This window comes from Mus caroli, chromosome 15 (assembly GCF_900094665.2).
Source record: "Mus caroli chromosome 15, CAROLI_EIJ_v1.1, whole genome shotgun sequence".
Lineage (NCBI taxonomy): Eukaryota > Metazoa > Chordata > Mammalia > Rodentia > Muridae > Mus > Mus caroli.
Window position 1 is genome coordinate 93304672 of NC_034584.1, and position 17630 is coordinate 93322301.

At 52.3% G+C, this 17630-nt stretch overlaps 1 protein-coding gene across 1 annotated transcript; it reads left to right on the plus strand.

The window, feature by feature from the left end:
- Nucleotides 1-5511: 5511 nt before the first annotated feature.
- Aqp6 (aquaporin 6) lies at nt 5512-8572 on the plus strand. Its single transcript, XM_029470016.1, has 5 exons — nt 5512-6006; nt 6719-6877; nt 7055-7135; nt 7787-7972; nt 8154-8572. The coding sequence occupies exons 1-5, from the start codon at nt 5614-5616 to the stop codon at nt 8226-8228; spliced, it is 894 nt and encodes a 297-aa protein (XP_029325876.1). The 5' UTR covers nt 5512-5613; the 3' UTR covers nt 8229-8572.
- Nucleotides 8573-17630: the final 9058 nt, after the last annotated feature.

Consider the following 17630-nt stretch of genomic DNA (forward strand, 5'->3'; position numbering starts at 1 on the left):
CCTGTCCTGGAACTTGCTCTGTTGACCAGGCTGGCCTTAAACTCAGAGATCTGCCTGCTTCTGCCTCTCAAGTGCTGGGACTAAAGGCTGAGCCACCACTGACCAACCTTGCTGCAACTGGAGTGATGGACCCTTATGTTGGTATTTACCTGCCACATGAGTTGCCTTGAGAAGAAAATGAAGCAGTGACAGAGGGTTAGACACTAATAAGGACAGCACCTCTGAGAGATGGATGAGCAGGTCTGCTCTCCAGACACTGCCTGAGTCCGCTGCTCCTCGGCAAATCCTCTCCCTCGCTCCTCAGCTTTGCCTCAGAAGAGTGGGAGGGAACAAGAGTGGGAAGAAACTGCAGACCCAGGCTGGGAGGCTGAACCACTCAGCCCTCCTTCAAAACATCCCGGGGTGGAAAGGCAGAGGAACGCTAGATCCAAGCCTACCTGCCCCATTGGCTTCTTTGGAAAATCAAGCAACGAGATGGGGGTGGAGAAGGAACTTGCCCTGCTGGCTGCAAGCGCCAGTTCCCGCCAGCAGGGGGCAGACTCGTCCACCAAATCCATACTCGAAGCTTTTTCTGGGCTCTGGCCAGGCAAAGATGGGGCTGTTCAAGATCACAAGGGTGTCTCGGGCTTAGGTTCCCGAGGCCACCAGGGAGCAGCCTCTCACTAGCCCACTCACCTCACTACCCAGGAGAAGGCTCAGAAGAGAACAAAGCCTCACTCCACCTTTCAGACAGCTCTGATTTGCATACCCAACTCTAATGGACCCCCAAGGGGTGTGTGACAGGGTGCACAGGGAGCCTCAGCAGGGTTGGGGCATCTAGCCAGAGGGAGTTACCTACAGGTCTGCAGCTTCCTGCAGGTGACATTTTCCTTGCTGTTGGGTGAGGATACAACTTAGGGCTGGTAGGTTGCAGTGATTGGGCTGTTTGGCCAGCAGGGGGCACTGCGCACCCGCATGTAATGGTTCATGGACAGACAAAGACCCATGCCAGCACACATACTAATCCCGAATGCCTCTGGGGCTCCAAGCCGTGGCACTGGCTGTCAGATGTGCTTAGGGAGGTTATATCTTCCCTATGTGTTCCTCTTCTCTCAGCAAGGGCATGGTCATTCCAGTTGTGTAGAGGCACAGTCCTAGCGGCGCCCCACCCCCACCTCCACCCCCGCCCCAGCCCCTTTGGCCACCACTCACTCTCAAAGAGCCAGGCCACATGTGTTCTCCAGCACACCTGTGTGAAGCCATACCCAGTCACACATGCTCTGCCAGCTCTCTGAGACACTTCTCCGCCTGAAGATGGAGTGTAGGAAGAACTCACATTCTCCATTTGAAGGCTGTCCCTCCTCCGCAATCTATGCCTCCCTCCGAAGCTGCCAGTTTCCATCAGGGCTGGACAGACAAGGCGCTGGGATAGATGGAAGAGGGTGAGAACTAAACGTGGGCAGTGGTGGGCAGAAGGGAACTGGTTAGATGGTTGGGCTGGAGAAAGGATTTGGGGGAGGGTCTGATCTCAGCTCAGCCCCCTCCCTGGTCAATGAGAGCATCTATCCAACCTGACCTTGCAGCCTACCAGTGTTTGGTGAGAGTCAGGGGGGGGTAACTCTGAGCTCCTTGCTTCCCTTTGTTCTCTCTTGCTGGCCTCACCTCCCTAGGGCTGAGAAGGCTTCATCCATCGGAGGGGACATCCAGAAGGAGCAGCAGGCAGCCAGGTGTGGGGCTGGGACAAAAGGCTTCTGAGCTCTAAGCTTGGCACTAGAGTCAGGACCGTCTGGGTCCAGGAAAATGCTGGTTGGGGCTGGAAAAACAGGAACTGGACAATGACTGCGGGCCCTTAGGGGGTAAAAGACCTTGTCCCAGGCTAAGCAGGATCCAAGGAGGCTGTGTCCTATGTGGTCTTGAAAGAAGCCATTTCTGCACTAGGAGCCTTTTGCCTCAGAAACCAGAGCAAGGCTGCAGGGAGCACTTGGCCCTGACCTGCCACAGAGGTCAAGACCCTTCCCCTTCCCGCTCATCTTCACTGCTGTGCCCTGGATGTGAACCTGATAGCGGTTCTGACTAAAGGCACTTACCAGGTGTCTGCAGCTGCTTCTCCCAACACATGGGCACAGAACAATACCTGTTTTACCAGCAAGGGTGCTGAGATCACGGAGGCCAAGCAGTAGGTGAGGGGCGCAGTACACAAGCTCCAGTTTGTCTTACCCAAAGCTTTCCACACAGGAACCATGCTGTTGGAACATGCCCCAAGCCAGGCTAGGGGGCTGTGGTAAACACCTTTCCTTTTACTGGGCTCAACCCAGGAGAAGGCAGAGAAGCAGGCCCCTCGGACGCCCTCATCTGCGGCTCAAGCCTGCTTTCTCTATGTAGCTCTCTGATTCTGCTGGGAAGGAGCACAAGGCTTCACGGGAGAACTGGAAATGCCCCCTCCTGTGTGGAGGAGACTCAGAAGCTCATTTAGAGACATTATGAGTGTTTGGCCCTCTGTAGTAAAGAGGTCAGGGTAGAGATGGGGGGCAGGAGGAAGTAGTGTCTCCTGGCAGGTTGGACATAGACGTTCAGACTTGAACCTGAGGTAATGGGGAGCCCCTGAAGCTTTGGTGGGCAGTGGGGTCACGTGACCAGTGTGGCATTTTGGAAGGATCTATGACATAAGAGAAAGGCCACCTCTGTTTAGCACCATGGGCAGCTGGGTAGGGTATGGGCCACGGTTGAGCTGTCAGATGGGAGAAGGCTTGGCTTTCGGAGTAGGATAAGGGGAACTCAGAGGGAGCAAGGAGTTTGGGCAGAGTGTGGAAGTCTGAAGGATGGGGGAGACAGGCAGAGGGATGGCTCAGGGAGAGAGACACCTGCGCCAAGCCTGACAGACAGACGACCTGGGTTCAACCCCTAGGACCCACACGGTAGAAGGAAAGAACTGACTCCTGAAATGACCTCTGAAATTAGATGTGCACATACTCATAGACACACAATAGGATGAAAATGTAAATAATAGTAATAGTTTTTAAGAATGGGAAAGGGGGCTGGAGAGATGGCTCAGCGGTTAAGAGCACTGACTGCTCTTCCAGAGGTCCTGAGTTCAATTCCCAGCATCCACATGGTGGCTCACAACCATCTGTAATGGAATCTGGTGCCCTCTTCCGGTGTGTGTCTGAAGACAGCGACCGTGTACCCACATACATAAAAATAAATAAAATCTTTTAAAAAATAAAATAAAATAATTTAAAAAAAAAAAAAAGAATGGGAGAGAATGGCCGGATGGTGGCGGCACAATCATTAGTCCCAGCACTCGGGAGGCAGAGGCAGGCGGATCTCTGAGTTCAAGGCCAGCCTGGTCTACAGAGTGAGTTCCAGGACAGCCAGGGCTACACAGAGAAACCCTGTCTCAAAAAAAAAGCCAAACAAACAAAAACAAAAATTGAACCAAAAAGAACAAGCAAATAAACAAAAAAAGGAAGAGAAGGATCTAGGGCCTGGAGAACTGTGGGAAGATTACCCAGCAGAGCTTGGTCTCCTGAGGCGGGGGTAGGCCTGGTGCGTGCCTGTCCCCAGCAGGGTGAGCCTAGGGGTCAAGGGTGTATTTATTGTCCAGCATAAATGAGCCTGGAACTGACTCTAAGCTGAGGTCTCCACCAATCCTGATCATCCAGTGTTACATCAGTAAGGGGCTGTGGGAGGCGGGAATGACAGTCGCAGATGAGACTACAGAGGCCTCCCGTTACAGCTGAGCCTGTGCGGCCTCCAGTCCCACCAGCTGGGCCTGGCAACACAGTCCGGGCAGAGAGGTGTGGACGAGAATGAGAATGGGCAGCGGAGGGGAAGGGGAGGGGCAGTAGGGCACTGGCAAGAGCGTGCTGTGCCCAGTAAGAAACCAAGGGTTCCTCTGAGGAGAGCAAGGGAAATCCAGGACAGAGTGGGAGAGGGAGGGGTCTGACTGTGACTGCGATGGGGAGGGTACAGTAGAGCCCGTGGTCCAGAATTGGAGCTTTCCCTTGAAGATGTCAGAGGGTTCGGTCCTACGAGGGGGCAGGAGGGCAGCCGTAGAAACAGTGGGTGGGAATGAAACCAACCACACAGTCACCTGCTCTCATTACTGGGCCTCTCTCGTAGGCAATCTCTGTGCAGGACACTATATATAGAACAAAATGTGATTCCTCCCCCTGAGGGCTGATCACCTTGTTTGAGAGACATAGTAACACCGTGGTAGGAGTGTGCTGACTTGTACATGGAAAGGCTTGAGGTATGGCGGCGACACGCAGAGATGTCCTTAGGACAGAGCAGGTGGCTCTGGAAGCTGTCCTCCAGGATGGGTTAGGAGGTTCAGGCGAGGAGTACAGAAGGCTCTCCATGAAGGAGGGGTGGGGGTGGAGATGGCAGGATGTTCATCCCAGGATGCCAAGGGACAAAGGAAGAAGGATGAGGGAGGCAGGGGGAGTGGGGTCCCACAGGACCTTGTCATTCTGGCTCAGACCTCCAAAGAGGGTGGCAGAGACTGCAGCAGGACAGCAGCTGGCTGAGCACTGCTTTAAAACAAAACAAAACAAAACAAAACATCATTCAGACCGCAGTGTGGAGGACTGAGGAGGGCAAAGTGAGGGCGGACCAGCTAAAGGCTGCACGGTGAGGAGGAGAGCCCAGCCGGGACCACGCAGGATTCAAAACTAGCAGAGTTCGATGCCTTCCTCTGGAAAGGGGGTCAAGGACACTTCTTGGGTGCCACCAACTGTGCTGTAGAGAAGTGTGGGAGACAGGGAGGGTGGCATTTGGGGACAGACTCTGTTTGAGAAATCTGATGCTACTGGGGGAGAGGCACGGTGACACTTTAGGAATATAAGTAGATAACCCATCTGATGTAATAAATCACGGGGGTGGGGACTCTGAGAACAAGGTCCCGAGGGGAGGCAGAGAGGCAGGAAGTGAGGGGAAAAGCACAGGGGATCCCCACTGGAGGACAGCAGAACTGTTCGGGCCACATGCGGCAGCTATCATGGTTTGAGCATCCGTGTGATGAACCCCAGCTCCTTTCCACACCACCAGGACCACATCCTCAATCACGTCGATTGCCCGTGCCCGAGACCTGGATGCCATGTTTTACGGGGGAATGGTGGAAAGAACTTAATTTCATACCTGGGCTTATGGGGCACAGAATACACCCCACCATTTAAGAAGAAGAGACTAGGCAATTAGCACACAGGCGCCCCTGCAGCAGGCCTTGGATGTGGGTCTCTCCATGATCTTGCTGGTCTCTAAGCTGACATTAGGGATCTGACTTCCACTCCCCAAGTCCCCAGCTCCCAGGCTAGACTTCTTCTTTTGGCAGCCAGTCCCGGGAGGTTCCAGCTCAGTGCTCAGTGTTCCTCCTTACTGGCCTGGCCCCCTCCTGTCAGGTGAGCCCCAAGCTGCAGCAGACACGTGAGCACTCTGAACCTCCCACCCCCAGACACGCACAATGCCATCAGCTGGCTCCCCATGAATCTGAGCAGCTTGCTTCTAAGGCCAGCAGTGTGCTGGGGGCACCTTAGCTGGGCTGGGGAGGCCAGGAGAGCTGGGGAGGGTTCAAGAGACCTGAGGGAACAGAGAGGAGAAGAGGCAGCAGACCTGAAGGCAAGCAGGTGACAAGACATGGAGCCAGGGCTGTGTAGCAAGGCTTACCTTCTGGTTGGCGGGCTTTGGACCGCCATTAGCAAGGCGCTTTTTGCTGAGTTCCTGGCCACGGGGCTGTACGTTTTCTTTGGTGTGGGCTCTGTTCTGCCCTGGCCTGTGGCGCTTCCCTCTGTGCTCCAGATTGCCATCACCTTCAATCTGGCCACAGCCACAGCCGTGCAGATCTCCTGGAAGACCAGTGGGGCCCACGCCAACCCTGCTGTGACCCTGGCCTACCTCGTGGGATCCCATATCTCTCTGCCTCGGGCTATGGCCTATATCGCTGCGCAGCTGGCTGGGGCCACAGCTGGGGCTGCTCTTCTTTACGGGGTAACTCCAGGAGGTGTTCGAGAGACCCTGGGGGTCAACGTGGTAGGTGCAAAGAGGCCCAGTCATGTGGCAGATGATAGGGCACCTGAGGGAGTCAGATAGTCACGGTGGGAGGCCAGACAGGAGGAAACAATGTAGCTGTGCACCCATAGCTATTCTGAGCAGGCCCCCGGGTTCCTCTCTCATTTAAGCATTCACCTAGGCCAGACAGAAACGGCAACATGGTGTGATAAACAGATGGGACCCAGAGACAATATGAAGGGGTGGGGGGAATCAGAAGGACCTGGCAGCTAAGAGCTGTCAGAGCAGAGCCGAGCTGGGCTTGGGAGAGGGAGAGGGAGAGGGAGAGGGAGAGGGAGAGCCCTACCTAACTGGCCTTGTACTTTCTCTCTCTGTGTCCTGCTGATTTCTCTGTTTCCGAGGCCTGCTTCACGCCTCTTATCATCTTTGCTCCATCTGCTTCCACCTCTACCCGCAGCCCCTCCATTCTTCCCTCAAGCTTCTTCCTCACTCCTTAACTTCTGAGGCACCGTTGAACCATGGGCCTCACTCAGTGTGGGAGAGTGGGAGACGTGTCAGGCACTTGCACGGGGAGCAGGCATCCGGATGTAATGCGAGCCAGCTGCACAGACCCCACAGACCTCCTTAGGTTCCTGCAACAGGCCTCAGCTGAGGAGAGTAGGAAGGACTAGGGAGTCTCACTGTCCTGTGCTCAGAGCCCCAAGTCCACTCCAGTGTAATCCTCTCTGCTAAGATCCACAACAGCACATCAACTGGCCAGGCGGTGGCTGTGGAGCTGGTTCTGACGCTGCAGCTGGTGCTCTGTGTCTTTGCTTCCATGGATGGCCGGCAGACCTTGGCATCCCCAGCTGCCATGATTGGGACCTCTGTGGCACTGGGCCACCTCATCGGGGTAAGGGACAAAGGCAGACACCATGCATGTGCACATACGAGAACTCTCCCTGGAGAACCCTAAGGCCCTAAAGGCTACAGGACCCTAAAAGGCCAGGAAATGTTCTCCCTAAGCCTGTCTTGTGGCTGAAGGAATGCCCTCCAGGCTGCCTCAAACCCTCATTCTATGCCCTACCAGATCTACTTCACTGGCTGTTCCATGAACCCAGCTCGCTCCTTCGGCCCTGCCGTCATTGTTGGGAAGTTCGCAGTCCATTGGGTGAGGTCCTCCACTGGTAACCTTGAGGGTGTGTGTGGTGGTGGTGGTGTTAGGCAGAAGGAATAGAGATAGCAGGTTTTGCTATTAGGAAATCCATATAGAGTTGAATAAACCAGCTCCTGCCCTCCCAGGCTATTTAAACCACCCAGGAGTGCAGCTTTCCCTACATTCAAAAAGCCAAGGTGAGTGTCCCGGCTTGCATTGACTTTCAGCTCCAATATCCTGCAGTATCCAGGGACTCACACAAAATGGGCCAGGGCAGAAACTGCAGCCTTGGCCCAGGTTTCCTGTTCCGGCCGTTTCCTTCTTCGCCTTCTCCAGCTGGACCAAATTTCAAACTTGAATAAAGAAAAGACAAACAGAAATAGACCACACAGAAGCACAGACAGAAACAGCAATAGTCAGAGCTAAAACAGGAGAGGTGAGAGGAAGACGCAGGAGTGGGTGAGGAGACTTGAGCCCAGTTTTAGCTTTGGTCGCATCCTCCAAGGCCCTACTCCAGGGAAAGGCAAGGTCCCCTCACCCTTGGGCCCATGCCTTGTAGGCGTTTGGTGAATCTCTGGGGCTGGAGCTGGGGACGCCACTCGGTGCTAGGGAAGCAGGCAGGTTTCTGAAACTACCTTGTGCTCACAGCTATGTTTCTGTCCTCAGATCTTCTGGGTAGGACCGCTCACAGGGGCTGTCCTGGCTTCGCTGATCTACAACTTTATCTTGTTCCCTGACACCAAGACTGTAGCCCAGCGACTGGCCATCCTTGTGGGCACCACAAAGGTGGAGAAAGTAGTAGACCTGGAGCCCCAGAAGAAAGAATCTCAGACAAACTCTGAGGACACAGAAGTGAGCGTGTGACAGCCTCTGGCCCCTTGGGCCTCCAGGGCAGGCCTTGGGTTTGAGGTGGCCCTGGTGTGTGGGTGATCAGGAGATTTAGCCTCCTGTTCTAACACTAGGAACCAATCTTTGTCCCTAACCTAACAGTTATTTCCTTTCCACTTTTCCTCTCTTGACATACATTGTGCAGGCTGACCTTCCATTCAGTATGCCTCCCAACCCCTCCACCCCCATCCGCTTGGCCTGTGAAATAGCTGGGACTTAGGTATACCACTACGACTAGCTTCTGCATTCATAGACAGAACAAATCTGGAGGTAAATCCATCCAGTTAATTTTCCAACTTGCCTTCCCTGTTTTCTTCTTTCTTTCAGTGTTTGACTTCTCTGTGTGAGGAGGCTGTCCGGTCATTTTCATTCATGCTTGGACTTTGCTGATCCCCTCCCTGGCTCCCCTCCCAGTACCTCCTGGCCACTTCCTGCTAGTCCTCACCTCCCAAGGCCCTCCACTTCTGTTGTAATGTTGCTTTCATGTTATGTGTTTTCTGTTGCCCTCTTCCCCCAGCCTCCCCAGTCTCCCCTGTCCAGCCCTCTGCCTAGTCCCCCAGTCTACCCCAGTTCCCCCCACCTAGTCCTCCAGTGTACCCCAGTTCCCCCCAGTCCCCCTCCCTAGTTCTCCAGTCTACCCCAGTCCCCCCAGTCCCCTCTCCCTAGTCCTCCAGTCTACCCCAGTCCCCTCCCCCTAGTTCCCTCAATCTACCCCAGTCCCCTTTCCCTAGTCTCCCCAGACTACCCCAGTACCCCTGGTCCCCTCTCCCTAGTCTCCTAAATCTACCCCAGTGCCCCCAGCCCCCTCTCCCTCGCCCTCTCAGCCCCTCCCACGTGCCTTCTTCCTGCTCCCATGGTCAAGGTTCTAGTTTCCTGACCCTTTTCTGTTTCTTAACGGCAAGATCACAGGGAGGCAGAAACCACACAGCAGGACCCCAGTGGGCATTCTGGGCCTCTGGATCCCTGTCTTGGAGAAAGGGGAATTGGGTCCCAAATATCCATTCTGCTTGGACTCTGATGAGGGAGCTTCAGAACCCCCAAACTTTCCCACTAAGATGGGGGCAATACCAGTTTTAGGGATTGCCTGAGCTTCTTGAAAGAGTTCTTTGTCCTAGGTGTGGTTTGGGGTTTCCTGAGGACAAAGGTCGCTCTTCCAAAAGGTCTCTCTGTCCCCAAATGCTCAGGAAGGCCTCTACCTGGGACAAGGTGACACAGAGGAAGGAAGCCCACATTCCCACCCCACCCCATGGCACACTTGGTCTATACCCTGGGCCAGAAGCCTCTAAAGTCTGATTTTCAACACCTTGGTCCCTGTTAAATAGTGAGGCCATAGAATGGCCCAGAAAGTGGAGACTACAGGCTTAGTGCCTCTAAAAGACCCTGGGAGTTGAGTTGTTTTTGCTACACACTGAAGGTCACTGCACATCTACTCGGCTAATCAAAGGAGGTCGTGGGGTGGTGAGGTATCCTCTCCGGATTTCAGCTTATCCACAGTAGAATGGGCACACTTCTCCCTCCCTCCGGGGTGCTGTGGCAACGATGAGAATGCTTTGGAGAATTAAATGCTGGTAGAACACTCCAATAAATGATGATTGTTGTTGCAGTTACTGTAATTATTGGGTTTGGATACAATTGCTGTTGGTAATGGGAGGGAAGGGGGAGGGGAAGGGGGATGCTTGAGTGTGGGAGGAGGGAAGGGGTGAGAGAGAGAGAGAGAGAGAGAGAGAGAGAGAGAGAGAGAGAGAGCAGAAAACTAGACAGCTACCTTCCACTGGTCAGTTTACCCAGAGCCCTGCCTCCTTCTCTCTGAGGTCTACTGACCTGGGAGCATTGTGGGGGTGGGATTAGGGGAGGGACCCTGGAATGAAGAGATAAGCCAATTCAAGTCAGTTCTCATCTCTATGGCACCCATCACCATGGTACCCTGAGATGCAGCAGCCAAATCCATTAAAAAAAAAAAAAAAAAAAAAAGACAAGTGCTAAAGTCCTTTTCTGCATCTTTCAATGGTCCAGGATGAGGGAGGGAGGGGCTGCCAGAGTCAGTCTTTCAAGGGCAGGTTGATGGACCACAACCTGTGACTACGGCAGTGGCCGGTGGCCGTGGCCCAGCATCTATGTTCTGCATTCTGTGATATCATTGGTGCCAAGGGCTATCCACGTCTCTCCAAACTGAGTCCTCCTATTCATCTTCACCATCTCAAAAAAAGCCCCAGGGTGTCTTGCTTCTTGTGCCCTTTTATAAGCAGGGACAGCTGGCGTGTGTGTGTGTGTGTTTGTGTGTTTGTGTGTCTGTCTATCTGTATGTATGTGTGTATCTGTGTGTGTGTCTGTGTGTTTTTCTGTGTCTGTATGTGTGTGTCTCTCTCTGTGTGTGTCTGTGTGTATGCATCTCTGTGTGTCTTTCTGTGTGTATGTGTGTGTGTCTGTGTGTTCATCTGTGTATGAGTGAACAGAAGACATGATTGACTTGCCAAAGGTCACTTGACTCCATCGCATAGACCCCTAAGGTGTCCCTCGCTCCTCTGATTAGAAATTTCTAAAACAGATCTCCATGGGGTCTCGGACAAGCTGCAGCCATGGAAGGAAGAGGCAGGGGCTAGAGTGTTGTAGCAGGCAGCTCCTTCGGTAGGCTTTTAAGCCTCTTGACAAATTATCTCTGTGGCCCCAAAGCCAAGCACACACTGGGTGCTCAATACAAGTTTGATGAATGAGTGACTGAGGCTGGGCAGCTGCGGAGGGAGAAGAGGCAGGAACTGATCAAGAAGAGGAAAATTCAGATCTTGCAGCTCCAAATGAGCCAAAATGACAGCAGCTGAGAAGTCTTTGCTTCCATGTAGGGCTGGGAAGAGGGCGGCAGCCACGGTTTGAGTCTCTGCCCACCTCTCTGGAGCAGCGTTGGCAATCCTCAATTTGGGTGTGGGAGGCTCGGAGGTCCTGTGCTCACAGACAAGCACTGGGGACCAAGAGTGTTAAAACACACAGGTTTGTTCCTTCAAGGGGAGGGATGCAGCCAGGTGGTGGTGGCAACAGCCTTTAATCCCAGCACTCAGAGGCAGAGGCAGGTGCATCTCTGAGTTAGAAGCCAGCTTGGTCTACAGAGGGAGTTCCAGGACAGCCAGGGCTACACAGAAAAACCTGGAATCAAACAACAAACAAACAAACAAAATACGATGCATAACCTGTTATCTGCCCAGTGTGGAAGTGGCTAGCTACCTGGTGACTGGGTGACCTTTGCATCATCCGTGCAGTGGCTGAGACCACACCGGATCACCCCTAGATCCTTCTCATGAACTTGTTTGAATCCCTCTTTATGGAACATGTCACATGTACTTTACAGCGAATTCCAATGTAGTTGTCTCCTAAGCTTTACTGCGGTGCACACAGGATTGAATTATTATCACCAGGAAAATTTTCACCAAATGGCGCTGTGCCTAGATAATGGCTGCTACTCCTGGTCAGACTCCAAAGTTTGACCCAACACCAGCTGCTTAGCCGCGTTTAACCAAACCACCCCCCTGCCTTCCATAGATACTCTACTGGCCATGGTGGTCACAGAGATCCCCTCAAAGGGACCCAAAAGAGCAAGGGGTGGTTTGAGGGACGTCTGGGGACCATTTTTCACTGATAGTCCTTTAGCACCCTCTGTAGGAACGGATCAGAGGAGGGGAAGGCTTCCGGAGAAATGAGGAACTGGGAATCAGGTTAAAGCCGGAGAGCGTTGGAGGTTGGACAGAGCAAGAAAGCAAAGGTTAGCCTCTCCTTCCCTGGAGACTTTCCTAGGACAGCAGGCCATCTGTTTAGACAAGGGGAGAGCTGGCCTTCGGTGCTCCTGATCTCAGGGGCTCCAGCTGGAGAAGTAGGCTTCACCACCACACTCCCTGAGGCTGGTTGGGGACAAAGGGTCTGGGGAGGACAGAGACCCACCAGGCAGGCTCTCAGTGTGTGTGCCTCCTGTCTCTCATTTGTCAGGGGAAGTTTTTAATTAATGGTGTGTAATCTGATCTGGTCCTTCTTCCTGCTGAGTACTGCTTTCAATCAGTGGGGCCATCTGCAGTGGCAATTCATAATTCTCTCGCGGGGGAGGGGGACTCAGGATGGGTGCCTGGGTGATTAATACAATTAGCCTTTTATGTTGATGATTGTCTTAGCGGGAGCAGATGACACAAGCCACAGAGCCCAGGCATTTACTTCCGATTGGCTGGCGGGAAGCCCCTTGCCGCCCCACCCCCACTCTGCCCCCACTGCCGGTCTTCAGCTGATAGCCTCAGGTATAAAGAGGACAGGCCTCATCTGGGACCATATTGTGCAAGGTGGAAGAGGCCAGAGAGGGGCCAGACTCTTTAATCCCCAGGGCTAAGGGAAATGGGGACCAAACCAGAGATTTACTTTCCAAGAAAATCACTTTGCCTTAAGGGATTCTTCTGCCAAGGCTGAAGAAAAAGATAGGGCTGGCGTCTAGCTCTGCCTGCTGAGTGCTTGCCCAGTATGGGCCAAGCCCTAGGTCTGACCTCCAGCACCACATAAACGTGGTGTGGTGGCATGTGCCTGTAATCCTAGCACTCAGGAAACGGGGACAGGATGGTCAGAAAGTTTGCCTGAGACAGGGTCTTGCTCTGCAGCCTGAGTTGGCCTTGAACTTGAAGAAAAAAATGTCCTCCTGCCTCAGTCTCCCAAAGGACCATAGGCTCTCAAGTTTTCTGGGTCATTTACTCCTCTGGAAAACTCAGCAGTGACCGGACAACCAGGACAGCTTTGTGACACCTGTTGCTACCACATGTGACACAGAGTCGGATCCTACGGCTCCTATGACCACCGTGGGAGACTCCATGTCATCCACGTGAGCACGGCTGCGTCCTGTGTGGTTCCTGGCAAAGCCAGGGCTGTTACTAAAGAAGATAGCAGTGTGTGTGTGTGTGTGTGTGTGTGTTCCTGGAAGTGAAGTGGACTCCAAAGGAAAAGTGACATGTCACACACAAAAAGAAAAATAAATAAGTGACCTTTCCAGAGAAGCAGATCATCTGTGAGATGGTCGCTAGGAGAGCTGGCTTGGAGGAGCGCCAGGACTGAAGGGGGCTGGGAACAATAGTAGCTAAGTGAAAAGGAGGGTGTTGAGGGTTGGAACTTCATACGAATGAAAACAACAGGAATCAAATGTGGTGGTGTATACCTATGGTCCCAGTACTCCAGAGGGTATTCATGAGCCCCAGGCCAGCCTGAGCTCTTACAATCATGTCTCAACCACACACACACACACACACACACACACTCATTTACAAAGAGAGCCATGGGGGTGGCACTGCGCTGGACACGCTGCCCCTGGACTACTTGGCGGCCTGGAGGAACCGGAGATGGGAGGAGAGCTGGCCACAGGATGGATGCCGTCAGCACAGCCCCCACATGTGCCCACCATATGGAACCCCAGGCCTGCATGTGTACTGGCAAAACCCAGGACAGACATCTAGACTCCAGGGGAGGGGAGGCCTAATGGGTGCTCTGAGAACAGAGGAGCCCCACCAAGACCCCAGAGCCTAGCCTTTTGTACCCCACAGGATTCCCTGAGCTGGCTTGCAATCCTAGCTGCTCAGTCTGTGGTAGGCCTGAGCCAGTTTCCAGGATAGCTACACCCAACCTCTGATTCACATCAACTAGGGTTAAAGTCAGCTTGGGGGGGGCCTCAGAAGAAACTCAAGCCACTCAATCCTGGGCTTCTACCCTGCGTCCTTGGGGTGGGGGAAGCAAGGGGTGACTTCTTCCTTCACAGATAGCCACTCCCTCAGCAGCTAATTCCTATTCCTTAAAGTGGCCTTGGTCCACTTTTTTTTTTTTTTTGTATTCACCATTGCTCTCTTCAGACACACCAGAAGAGGGCACCAGATTCCATTACAGATGGTTGTGAGCCACCATGTGGTTGCTGGGAATTGAACTCAGGACCTCTGGAAAAACAGTCAGTGCTCTTAACCACTGAGCCTTCTCTCCAGCCCAGGGAGCCACTTCCAAGACACCACTTCTAGTCTGAGATTCTGATAGGACCCTCTCCCAGAAGCCAAGGACAAGGCTGTTCGTGTTAGCGAACAACTGGCTCAGATGAGCTCAGATGTAGGTGTTCTAGCTGGTGAAACACTGACAAACCCTGGCAGGAAGGTCTGTTACAGTGTAACACCAGCCATAAGCACACACACAGCTGGCAGGGCACAGTCAGCCCACATGAATCCCAGCCACTCTGGAGGCCGAAGCAGGAGGATCCCTTGAGCCTGAGCTGCACGTGCCTCTAGTGGGGTCTAATCTCTTCCATTGTCCTACCATGCAGCCTGACTATATTTTCAGGGGGATTACAGGTTTCAGAAACTTGCCTTTGGCTCCAGCAGTGAAGTCCAGCCTCTTCCTGCTGAGAGTTAGTTGTATTTCTTCATCCAGGAACACTGCCCCTAACTTCACTTTTTTTTTTAATACTTATTTATTTATTATATGTAGGTACACTGTAGCTGTCTTCAGACACTCCAGAAGAGAGGATCAGATTTCGTTAAGGATGGTTGTGAGCCACCATGTGGTTGCTGGGATTTGAACTCAGGACCTTTGGAAGAGCAGTCGGTGCTCTTAACCGCTGAGCCATTTCACCAGCCCCCTCACTTCACTTCTTATTGGTTGTTACATTTACAGTAATTTCTGGGGACCTTTTCCATTTGGGAATGCAATCTTTTGTTCACAATATGTAGACAGTTCTTTGTCTTCTCATTACCCTGATAGTGGTTTTTATAAAATGAAATACATCAAACTGCACAGAGTTGGGTGGTTAATGAAGCAAGTACCAGTGATGAGACAGACAGACAGACAGACAGACAGAAGCAGATGGAGGGCAAGACAGAGACAGACATACAGAGAGAGACAGAGCACCAATATTTGATCCTGGTTTGAGGAATAGCATAGAACGACATCTTTGCCATCTTTAACAAAGTCACAGAGCCATATCCTTGCCATCTCTGACAAAGTCAAATAAATGATAACACGTTGATCAGGGTGCTCGCTAGTGACCTTGAACTCCTGATGGGAGACTCCACTGGGTGATGAGAAAGAATTACCCACAATACTGCCCTCACCTGCTCCCCTCCATAGCTCAGAGCGACGCTAGGGAGTGCAGGGAAAGGGAAAACGAAGCTTGAGGGATTTTTTTTTTTTTTTTTAACCTACAGCTTATGGCCAGCTGCAGCAGTGTCAGTGTCAGCGAGAAAGGCAGGGAGGAAGCTAAGAGCTAATCAGGACAAAGCATCTAAGCCAAGCTGTGGCCACTCTGGGCAGGCATGGTAGGGGGTTAGCATAGGCAAGATCTGCAATCACTTCTCAGGGAGAGATCCTCACAGGGCAGAGCTGCGGAGGCCAGGCACTGTCAGTGAGGGGGTTACAGGATTCTGATGGCATTAATTAATAGACTGCAGCTAGTGGGCAGAAGAAAAAAAAAAGGAGAGAAATAAAACATGGTATTTCAGAGCTCTGATTAGGGCCGATGAAGAAGTAAAGGCTCTTAGGGAGAAGGCCAGAGATGGGCAAAGATGAGACTCCCATCCTAACCCTAGACAATAAGACAGGGCCCGGGCAGGCCAGAGCCCCGCCCAGGGCAGAGATCTGTGATGTCAGAGTCACGAGCCCTGTGCTGAAAGTTCTCCGTCTGGGAACATCTTCCAGGCCCTCAGCGGCTGAATTCTTTTCCTCCTGGATTCCAGCCTTACATCACGACTGTGGAGACTGTCAGCTTCCAGCTCTCCCTCCCCCCGGCTCCCACACACTCTACCCCAGTTCTGCCCTGTCACTGAACACCTTTTTGCTAGATTATGTGAGCACCTGTCACAGAAAGGCCTTTTAAAACAGAATGATATTTTTAGTCTACTCATGGCGGGACGCGTTCCCCTGACTTCAGTGTCTGTCCCGTGCTAGAGGATTCCTTTCCTTCCCATCAGTTTTCCAAGTCACAGCTTTTTCCCTTCCCCTCTCTCGGTCTCACTTTGTGGCAACATGTAGCCCAGGCAGGTCTCAGACTTGTGATAGTCCTCCTGCCTTGGTCACCATGGAGCCGTCCAGATGTACGTCTGTGGGAAAGACCTTCCTGGGGTATTCTGGACTTGACGAGCAGACTGCACAAAGATCATAAGAACACTCCCAACAGTCTGCTCAGGCGCAGTGCCTTGCCGCCTATAGACTGTTCTGCGCCAGTGCCTTACCTCCAAGACTGATCTCCCGTCAACTGTGTTTCTCCCCTTCTTGGTTCTTTGCTCTGGGGATGGTGACTGGGATACATTTCGATCCTGTGTTACAAGCTGGGCGTGTCTGCTCCTTTGTGCTAGGATATTTTGTAGATTCTTGGTGTCTTGGCTTCCCCTGCACTGGTTATGCTCAGACAAGGGATGCCCTGGGGTTTTGCTTGTTAGTTGGTACCAGGGACTGAAACAACCCCTGGATTAAATCCCCGGTCTCCATCCTTAGCTCGCACTAACTCGCTGTGTCTTAGTTACATTTCTATTGCTGTGAAGAGACCGCCAACCAAGACCCAAACAACTCACACAAGAGAGCTTTTAGTTTGTGGGTTCACAGTCTCAGGGGGTCGCTGTCTAGCGACCACCATGGTAGGAAGCATGGCAGCAGACAGGAAGCTGCTGTGCTATAGTGGAAGCTATGAACAGAGCAGACAAAAGGAGGTGACAGCCAGGAGGCAGAGGTAGAGAGCTTGACAGGCTTCTGAAGCCTAGATCCCACCCCCAGTGACACGCCCCCTCCAGCAAGGCCACGACTCCGAATCTTCCCAAACAGTTCCACCCACTGGGGACCAAGGGTTCCAACATACAACCTGACGTGGGCCATTCTGTTTTGAACTACCATATACCAGGACTCTTTTTTTTTTGTTGTTGTTGTTGTTTGTTTTGTTTTTTGTTGTTGTTTTTTTTTTTTTCCAAGACAGGGTCTCTCTGTGTAGCCCTGGCTGTCCTGGAACTCACTCTGTAGACCAGGCTGGTTTCGAATTCAGAAACCCACCTGCCTCTGCCTCCCGAGTGTTGGGATTAAAGGTGTGCGCCACCAATGCCCGGCCACTGGGCCTGTTTTAACATGTCTTTGATCATGGCAAGGTGGTAGGTTACCAATGAACAGAACAGGTTACACTTCCAACCAAAATAACGTGAAATGTAGGAATATATGAGCCAACCAGAAAACAAAACAAAACAAAACAAAACAAAGGGTACATTGTAAAATTCTGTGGATTATAAGGTGCCCTGAGTATCCTAGATGTTAGTCAGGTGTTTTTAAAGCACATCTTACAATCAATAAAATGTTTCTCCTTCAAATCTTAGGTCTTTAAATAGGGGCTTAAATCAGGAAGGCCTCAAGTCTTCCTCGCAGAGCAATGGCAGTCAGCTCCTATCCTTTCCCACTCCCCGTCTGTTACAACGCCAGCTTTTAGGTTATCCAGACTATGCCTTGGGATCACCAGGGCCAGACAAAACACAAGCCGTGCCAAGTTGGAGCCGTATCCTTTTTTTCATAGCAGAATATTTCCCCTTTATTGTCTGTAAACTTTTCTCTGGTGAGCACAGAGCCGGAACACCCAAAGAGACAGAAGGAGCACTGTAAACAGACAAGA